General features: G+C 61.7%; 1 protein-coding gene across 1 annotated transcript in view; it reads left to right on the plus strand.

Moving 5' to 3' along the window:
• The window catches only part of ABLIM3 (actin binding LIM protein family member 3), a gene marked incomplete at its 5' end in the record, with an annotated part of 35,431 nt that extends 28,186 nt beyond the window's left edge, over positions 1-7,245 (plus strand). The window contains 12 exons of the mRNA XM_084295406.1: positions 2-31; positions 315-444; positions 1,191-1,289; positions 2,636-2,686; positions 3,815-3,949; positions 4,203-4,267; positions 4,521-4,668; positions 4,991-5,020; positions 5,507-5,565; positions 5,955-6,020; positions 6,763-6,843; positions 7,105-7,245. Coding sequence (XP_084151532.1) covers positions 2-31; positions 315-444; positions 1,191-1,289; positions 2,636-2,686; positions 3,815-3,949; positions 4,203-4,267; positions 4,521-4,668; positions 4,991-5,020; positions 5,507-5,565; positions 5,955-6,020; positions 6,763-6,843; positions 7,105-7,218 — 1,008 coding nt within the window. The 3' untranslated portion in view covers positions 7,219-7,245. The remainder of the gene's footprint in view (position 1; positions 32-314; positions 445-1,190; positions 1,290-2,635; positions 2,687-3,814; positions 3,950-4,202; positions 4,268-4,520; positions 4,669-4,990; positions 5,021-5,506; positions 5,566-5,954; positions 6,021-6,762; positions 6,844-7,104) is intronic.
• Between the last annotated feature and the right edge of the window lie 1,913 nt (positions 7,246-9,158).

Genomic DNA, 9,158 nt, shown 5'->3' on the forward strand with positions numbered 1-9,158 from the left:
GTCCCTGGGGACCCTCTCCCCGTACTCGCAGGTAATGTCACCACGGGGACTGACACTGCTGGGGCTCCACTCAACATCCCCTGCCAAGTGCTGGCCAAAGGTGGGGGAATGGGGGAACCCCATCCCTTAGGGCTGCTTCTGCCCAGCCCCTGGGCTCTGCTGCCCATGTTTCAGTGAGCAGCCTGGGGACATCCTGCAGCCCCCACAGGACACGTGTGCATGCCAGCATCCTTGGCCACAGGGTGCCTCCCTGCACCAGCCTGCCTCCCTTGCTCACCCTGTCAGCTCTAACCCCTGCTCCTCTCCATCCCCAGGACATCTATGAGAGCTTTGACATGCGACAGAGGCGAGCTTCCAGCCCCGGCTACATCGACTCTCCCACCTACAGCCGGCAGGGCATGTCCCCCACCATCCTGAGGTCCCCCCACCACTTCTACCGCTCAGGTGAGGATTTCGGCTGTGAGCCCAGGTTGGGCCATGTTCAGACCCCCACACAGAGCAGGGGTCACACCCTGCTTCTCTCAGGGGACGTCAGTGGTCCATACCCTGGCAAGCAGTCTGGGACAAGGACTCAGGAGTGGTGGGGTCCTTGGCAAGGAGAGGCCAAGGGGGCTCAGACCTGAGCTGGGGCTCATGCAGAACTGGCTGGGGGGGGGGGGGTCCAAGTTCCAGGAAGGCCTAGAGGAGAGAAGCTCCCTCAGCTGCTCCCTCAGCTGTCTTGCTAGCAGCAGAGAACATGCACAGGGGTGCTTGTGCTGCAAGAGCTGCAAGGAAGGGCCCTGTGCATGCACACATGCACCCTCAAGAGCAGCAGGGAAGCAAGCAGAGAGTGGTGTGCCTGGTCTCCTGGCCTTGGGAGCCAGGGAGGAGCGGACGGGAGAAGCCGAGGTTGGTGTGTCCAGAGGTGCTGCCTCCCCATGCAGCCCCTGCACCGCACTACAAAGGTCCTGAGCTAACATCACCTACCGTGGGGCCCCCTCTGCAGCCTGCCTTCGTTCAGGGGTGCAGGAAATCCCCCCTCTGCTCTGGCACACCCCACCCTGGGCTGCAGCCTGGCGCATGTCCCCATCCCCACCGCCATGTGGGCCATGCCCCACTCGTCTGACACCACTGCCTTTAATGCCCATTTTCTTCTGCCTCTCATTCTCTCTCTCGGTCACTTATGGCTGCTTCTGCTCGGCACCGCATAGGCACAGAAAGCGGGCGCAGCTCCCCCTACTATAGCCAGTTAGATGTGAGGTCTTCTACTCCAACCTCATACCAAGCACCCAAGCATTTCCACATTCCAGGTAGGCTCCAGAGCCCCCGGGCCCCCTAGGGAAGCACCGTGTCTGTCGCATGCCCGCATGTGCCATCCCCTGTGTGTCGCATGCGTAGCTCCGCCGCCTGCCTAGAGCCAGCTGGCAGCAGGATCTCCTCCCAGCAGAGGCCATCCATAAACAGGACCTGCAGCTCAAACTCTCCCCCCTCTCCATCACCACCCAGGTGTCCTGGAGCCCCCTGGAGTCTGCCTGACCCCCTCAATGTCCCTCTTGTCCCCCCCTGCCTGACCTCCTGCCACTTGCACAACCAGATGATGCCCTGCGGAGCCTGCCCCCCCCCGCCTCCCCCCAGGACCACAAGGCGGCGCGTGTCTGCCGGAGGCCTTTCCGTGCCCCCCCTTTACAGATGACTATTTTATACTCCCCCTAGGGCCCACCGCTCCCTCCCCCCAGACTCTTCTGGGCTTGCCAGCTGCCTGCTCCCCTTCTGCAGGGATTGCAGGGGGCTACCAGGTAAGGGCCACCACCCGCTCCCAGCCACACAGAGCCCACGGGGGGGGTGGGGGGGAAAGGGGCAGTGGGGGGAGAGGAGGAAGGGAAGCAGGCAGCGCCACCCAGCTGTCCTCCTGCATGGGCAAGGGAGCCGGAGGAGAGCCCCAGCCCAACCTGCCTAGCTTCAGGCCTCTCACTCTGCCCTGTCCCACCACCACAGCACGGGACGCCCGGCACACAGGTGACACCCCAGGCCACAAGGACACCTGCAGGCTCCCCACCATGGTCCCCTGCTCCTCTCCCGTACCCCCCATCCCCAGCAGGGCCCTGCCCTCCTGCAGGTCGGTGCTTTATGGATGGCCCCCTCCCCGCTCTGCCAGCTCAGCTGCCTGGCCCCTGGGCTCTCAGAGCGAGACTGCAGCTCACTTTCCCTCCCAGCTGGCTCTTTTCTCTCTCTGCTGTGGAAAGAGGCTTTGGCTGACTTTGCTGTGCCCCTGAGGCAGCTCACAGGTGGTTCTCTCAGGCACTAGCGTCCCCTCCCTGTGCTATGAACCTGGTTCAGGCAGAGCCGCGGTGCCTTGCTGCTGGCTGGCAGGGCCGGCGGTTCGAGCTGTGCCCCCTCCCGCAGTGCATGCTGACCAGGGGCGCTCGCTGCATGTCCCCCTGCACACCGCTGCCTGCCCCAGCCCCGGCTGAGCTCCTGGCCCCAGTATGGAGCCGGCCTGGGTCCGGCCAGGCGCCTGGATCTGGTGGCAGCTGCGTGCTGGAAGCTGACGTGGGGCAGCATCTGCAGGGCTTCTATTCCACCCACTCTCCGCAAGCTCACACTGGCCTCCCCGTCTGTCCTTCTTCCCTTTTTTCTTCCCTTCCTTCTTCCCCAGCAGCTGGCGAGAGCAACATCTACCGGAAACCCCCCATCTACAAGCGACACGGTCAGTGTGCACGCTGGTTGCAGGGCCTGCTCACCAGCCTGGGTCTCTGTTAGGGACATGGGGGAAGACATGGGCAGGAGAGGTGTTGGGGAGCTGGGCTGTGGGGCCAGTGTGCCTGCCTCCCCTCCAGAATCCCTTTAATTAGGTTTAGTGCAAGAAAAAGGCAGCTTTGGGATGTGTCCTTCATGGGAGGATGATAGCGGGGAGCCCAGGCTTGGTGGGTTATCGGGAGAGGGCAGGAGCAGGGCACAGGTGAGGGCTGGGCAGGAGACAGGAAGAGCCCCAGGAGGGGGGCTGAGGCAATGAGGGGTGGCAGAGGGGACGAGGGTGACCCCAGGAGTCAGAGCAGCCTCAGAAAAGGGATGAAGACAGGGCTTTACAGCTTCACATGGAGCCCTTGGATAAAATCACAGCCTGTCCTGGATGGACACTGCAGGAAATGTGCCCGGGGGTGCTGGAGGGTGGGGAAGAGGCTTGGGGGGGGGGGCTGGCTTGCATTCCCCCCGCTTGCTTGCTGACTCAGTGGGGCAGCAGCAGCCTGCAGCAGTAACCGTGTCTCCTCTCTCTCTGTGGGCTCCCCTTCCCCACCTGCCCAAATCCCTACTGGCTGCCTGCACCCACTGCTGTAAGTAGCTGCCCACTGTGGGCTCCCCTGTGCCTGCTTGGGTGGTGGGGTGGCTCTGCCTGCACCTTCCTGCCTGGTGCCTGGCTCCTGTGGGACAGCCACCGAGCTGTGCGAGCAGGAGAGGGTCCCACACAGTCTGTCCTTTGTGCCCCTTCCCCTGCAAGTGTCCTGGCCCCGGGGGTTGAGCCCTTTCCCCAGCCGGAGCTGCTGGGACCACCCCTCTGCTGCTGCCACCTGCTCCAGTAGTAACTCCCCGGCTGCCCTCTCCCTGGTGGGACTGTGACCATCCCCACCGTCTGCCACTGCATCTATGTCTCCAGGAGGTGTCAGTAGTCTGAAAATGGATTATTTCCAACTCTGCCCTGGGCTGTCCCAAGCACAAATGGCTGGTGGCCACCAGGAAGAGGGGAGGGAAGATCTGTGTTTGTCCCAGGGTGGATGTTTGCAGGTGCTGCCAGAGGGACTCGGTGTCCTCATTACAGCTCTCCCTGCTCCTTTTGCAGACGACATTCCTGCAGCCACCAAAAGCAAAACGAGTGAAGACATCGCACAGTCGTCCAAGTACAGCCCTGCCTACTCCCCAGACACCTACTACCACTCCGAGTCAGAGTACTGGTCCTTCCAAAGCTCTCCCAAAGGTAACAGCATCCCCCCCCCCCCAAGTGCTGTGGGAAAGGGAAACCCAACCCCCTACCCAACCCCCAAATCAGGCACCCCCAGGGAGGATATCTCCCTGGGCTGGACCTCAACCTGAAGATGGGTTTGAGCTGAGATACCCACCAGAGTGACCCCAAAATCCTAGCAGCCCTTGGGACCTGGCTGTCCTCATGCAGCTGGGGACTGCCTCCCGTCCCCACCTTTACCCATCTGACCCCACATGTCTCCTTGCAGCCCCCCGCGCCCGGAGGTTCTCATCAGGAGGCGAGGAGGATGGGTACGAGCGGGGCATGCACAAGGTGAGCGATGTCCCTGGCCGCTGCCTGGCAGGGGATGGACTGGAGAGGTGGCAGCGAGCTCTACATCATCTCCTTTCTCTGTGGTCGGGGTGCCCTCTCCCATCTCTCCCCCCTCGGCCGCCTGCAATATGGGGCTGCAGGATTGGGGTGCACCCCATCTCAGCACCTTGCCCCCGGGAGGTGGCGTGCCAGCAGGCAGGGTGGGCTGCAGCAGGGATGGGAGCGGTGCCAGCGGCTTTCCCTGTGTGCCCAGATCCAGAGCGGCATCGGCAGGCTGATCCTGAGGGAGGAGATGAAGGCTCGCTCTAACTCCTACGTGGACCCCTGGACGCCCCCTCGCAGCTCTGCCAGCAGCAGAGAAGCCCTGCACACGGCTGGCTACGAGGGCTCCCTCAACGGCTGTAAGGAAATCTATCTGTCTGCCCGTCCATCCCACCCAGGGGGGAAGGACATGGGAGTGGAGGGCCCTTGGAAATGAAAAAGCACAGCCATGGGGGGTTCTGAGCTGTCGTGAGCTCACCGTGTGCTGTTGGCACGGCTGGGACCTCCCAGCACCCAGAGCTGCTGCCGGTGTGGATGCCCCTGCCTGCTTTGTGCTCTCCTTCCTCATGGCATGGCTGCCCTCATGGAGCTGGGGCTGTGAGCAGGACTTGGGGGCGAGGTGGGGGGAGCTCTGTAGTGTGTGGTTCTTGCCCCCCTGACCCAGCTCTGCTCCCCTTGCAGCCCCCCAGATGCACTACCTGGCTGACAGTGGTGAGTGCATCCCTCGCCCCTCTGCGCCTCCTCCTCCCCAGGGGCCAGAGCTTGGAGCTCAGGGGCTGGAGGAGGTGTTGGCACCTGGGGAGGCATGGGGAGAGGAAGGAGCCCCCCTGGTTGTGCCAGGGCAGGGCTGGGAGAGCTGGGGACAGAGAAACTGGGAGAGAAGGAGGTTTGGAAGGGAGCTGTTGGGATGGAGGAGGAGGGAGGGCTGCTGGGGAGGGGAGTTCCAGAGTGAGGAAGCCGGGCTGGGAATGAGCTGGGGATAGAAAGGGGACAGAGTCAGGCGAGGCTGGCGCTGGGCAGGGATGGGGCAGTACTGGGAAGGCAAATTGACTCTGAGCAGCTTGCCTGGGGAGGCAGGAGCATGTCTGTGCAGTGACTGAGGGGATGCATTGGGGAAGGGATGCATGGCATGGTTGTCCTGTGCTGTGGGGCCAGCACCTGTGTTTTCCCTCATGCCCTATGGTGGTTCCCTTGCAGACCCCCTCATTTCTAAGTCGGCCTCCCTCCCTGCCTACAGGAGGAATGGGCTGCACAGGGTAAGTGTCTCCTGTTGCTCCCCCCCATACCCCACTACCACCTCTGCTCTGTGCCAACCCCAAATAATCCTTAGTGGGGCACTGCTGGAGAGGGAGGTCCGGCCCCAATTGTAGATCTCATCCCCGTCCTGCAGGTCATGTTGCTTTGCTCCTCTGCCGTAGGGACTGGGAGATCTGGTGCTGCCTCCCCGTGACCTGGGCTTGTCACTCCCTTGTCCATTCCCCTCCCTGTGCTTCAGTTTCCCCACTGCCAGGCGCAGGGATCGGGTCCTGCTTTGGGCTGGGCGGGTGCCATCCCCTCTGGGGACATGGGAGGTGCTGTGCTGGAGGGGGTCAGTCTGGAGGAGACCCTTCTCATCCCTCCCTCTCTCCACACCTCCCTCCCACAGCCTCCCAGCGCGGAGCTTTTCCACTACGACAGCACCAACGCCGTCAACTGGGGGATGCGAGGTAAGGTGCTGCAGGGCTGGGGATGGAAAAGGGGGGGACCCCATGGGTATGGGGCACCGGGGAGCTGCCCAGCCCACTGCGGGCAGCTCCAAAAAATAGGGTCTGGGCCAGAGGGGGGAGATGGGGAGGAGGGAGGGTGTCTCTGCAGCTCCAAGGGAGGATGCTCGCAGCAGAGGGGGCGTTGGCTAATGTCTCTTCCATCGTTTTCTGTCCCCACAGAGTACAAGGTACGATGGCCCTGCTCCAGGGAGTGACTGCCACCCAGAGGTGACACCCAGAGAAGTGCCCTTGCATCCCCAGACCCTGTTGGGGGAAGTTTTGCCATCTCGTTCCAACACCCTCCCTTCGTTCCCCTCAGTTCCTTACCCAACAGCTCCATCCTTGTACCATGGTACAATCCCTGTACTTTTTCCCCATCCTGGCAAGGTCTCCAGCCCTTTACTGAGCAGAAACGTCTCCGGGTGAGGAGCAGAGAGGGGTGGCCCTGCTGGCGCTCCCAGGCTCAGCTTGTCTCTGGGTCGCTCCTGCCGCTGCAGAGTGAACAGCAGACCTCCAGGTTGCCTTCCACAGCTACCGAGGTGGCCCAGGGTGGATTAGGGTCAACCTGAAAGCAAATCCCCCCCTCTGCCCTGTTCCCCTCAATCCCTGGGGGCAGCTGTGCCACCCAAGCCCTGCTAAATGTGGTGTGGCCGCACTGCTGTGCTCTTCTGGCTCCCGAGCTCTACCATGCCCTCTGTCCCCCTACAGATATACCCCTATGAGCTGCTCCTGGTGAAGACGAGGGGGAGGAACCAGCTGCCCAAAGATGTGGACAGGACTCGGTTAGAGGTGAGGCGAGCCTCTCCCACAGGGCACAATCTCATTGAGAGGTACCTGGTTACATGGGGGGTGTCCCCATAGCCTGTCCTCGTGGATGAGCAAGGAGTATCTCCACGGCACCCCAGCAGCACACAGGTGCTGCGGGACCCCATTGCACCCTGAAAGCCCCCCCACGTGCCCTCCTGCCCCCCTGCAGCCCCTGTGGGTGCCGTCAGACTGGGGTGGGGGTCCTGGCCCCCTGCCCTGCCCCAGCAGCCCCTCTCTCTCCAGCGCCACCTCTCCCAGGAGGAGTTCTACCAAATCTTCGGCATGACCATCACTGAGTTTGACCGCCTGGCCCTCTGGAAGAGGAATGAGCTGAAGAAGCAGGCCCGGCTGTTTTAAAAGCAGTGCACTATAAATATATACATACCTATAAATATATACATAGAAAGATCTCTATATTGCAGCTCTGTATGATTCTCAGTACTGTACGTGGCAGAGGCGCCCTCTGCACCCCTGAGAGTGAATTGGAGTCTCACAGATAATGTTGTGCTCTTTGTCTCCTTTTCTTTTCGAGCCTTGTTTCTGTATTGAGCCTTGGGTTTTGTCAGGGGCTAATTTCACATGAGCCCCATGGTGCCTGTCGCTGCTGCCCCTCGTGGTGTGGGGCGATGCTCTGGGTGCATCTGCAGGGAGACAGGGTCCCACCAGGGGCAGCCGCGGGGGCACCGTCAGCCTTGCCATTTAGCCCCAGGAACAGAAATCCAGGCCATGGGACAGGGGATGAGGAGGACCCCTGGGGAGCAGGGTGCACCCCCACAGGTAAAAGTGCAGTCCCGAGTCCTGATGCTTCTCCTGCTGTTGCCTTGCCCTACGACCCTTGTAGTGCTACGGAGCCAGTTTCTCCTCCCAAAGTGCTGCAATGACAGCTTCTCAGGCTGTCCCCAAACTAAGCTCTTCTCGATTGAATAACCCGAAACACTTCCTGCCTCATGCAGCTTGTTGCTGCTCTTCGGGTTTGGCCAGGGTCAGGAGAGCAGGGAGCGGGCAAGCTTCAGGGCTTGGGGCTGCTGTGCTGCCCAGCGGGGGCCGGGGAATCAGCACCCATGGGTGTTTGGTTTTTCTTACCAATAGGGTTATTTACACACTAACACCTTTTCTGGTGTGGGTCCCCCTGCCACCAGTGGCAGCTCCAGGAGCTTTGTGCTGGTGGGGACGGGAGCAGGGAGGGAAAATTGTGCTGGTAATTGCTCCTGTCAGCGTTAGTGCAGCAGTAAGTGAACCTGTTGTATTTATGATTTCACCCCCGTAAACTGCAGCTCCCTAAATCAAGCTCGGCTGTCTGGGGCTGTGAGAAACTTCATCTCCAGCAGCACCTTCAGAGATAAAGCCTGGAGGAGCCAGTGCTTCTGTTAATTAATAATAATAACAACAACAACAACACATCAATGAGAGGCTTTTCATTTTCAAAGCATTTTATGGGCACTAACTAACTGTTCCTCGCCACTGCCTGCATGGCAAAGATGGGGAAACTGAGGCAGGGGCCACTGCTTCCTCTCAGAGCCAAGAGAACTCCCCTGCCCTCTGGGGCAGAAGACAGTGGCAGGACCCTTGTGGGGTCCCATCACTGGGATGTGCCCCAGGGAGCCCCAGCCCTGGCAGCCAGCGGTGCCTGAACCCACGCTGCTGGTTTGGCTGCTCCACAAATCCCAGCCACAACCCAGCCGGGTTTGGTAGCTTCTGGGTGCCCCATGCCCTCACCACAGCCCCGGAGGTGACAAGTTTGTGGCTTGAGAGGAAAATGGAGCTCAGTCCAGGAGGGGGGACCTGGCTGGGTGGCTCCAGCTGCATGGGAGGGTGCATGGGACAAGCGGGGCCGGGCTGGCTGCAGCCGAGGCACGGGGGGCACAGGAGGAGCTGCCTCTGCTCTGCCCAGCCCTGCCAGTGCCCCAAAAGGGGGGAAATCTGGAGCTGAATTGCTGAATTTGTGCACATGTTGGATACTGTTCTCCAGTGCTACCCAGGCATGTGTGGAACCTCCTCGTGTGTCCCTCAGGGCAGCCTGCTGTCCCCAGGGGGCTCGGCTGCTGGCTGGGGGGGGGGAGGGGGTAGGGGGGGAGAGTAATTGCCCCGGGGGGGCAAGAGCACGGTGAAAGAGGTGCTCCCCTCATTCCAACACTGTCCCCGTGCTCTGCCAGCCTCCCAGGTCTCCCAGGTCCGGGTGTCCCCGTGTCCCTGTTAGGGGGGAGAGCAGCCGCGCCAAGGAGGGGCACCAGGAGGGAACGGGTACGGGGGACTTGGGGGGATGCGGGAGCAGGGGCAATGCGATGGGCCACGGGTGG

This window comes from Netta rufina (genome assembly GCF_964035555.1).
Source record: "Netta rufina genome assembly, chromosome: 14".
In the NCBI taxonomy this organism is placed as follows: Eukaryota; Metazoa; Chordata; class Aves; order Anseriformes; family Anatidae; genus Netta; species Netta rufina.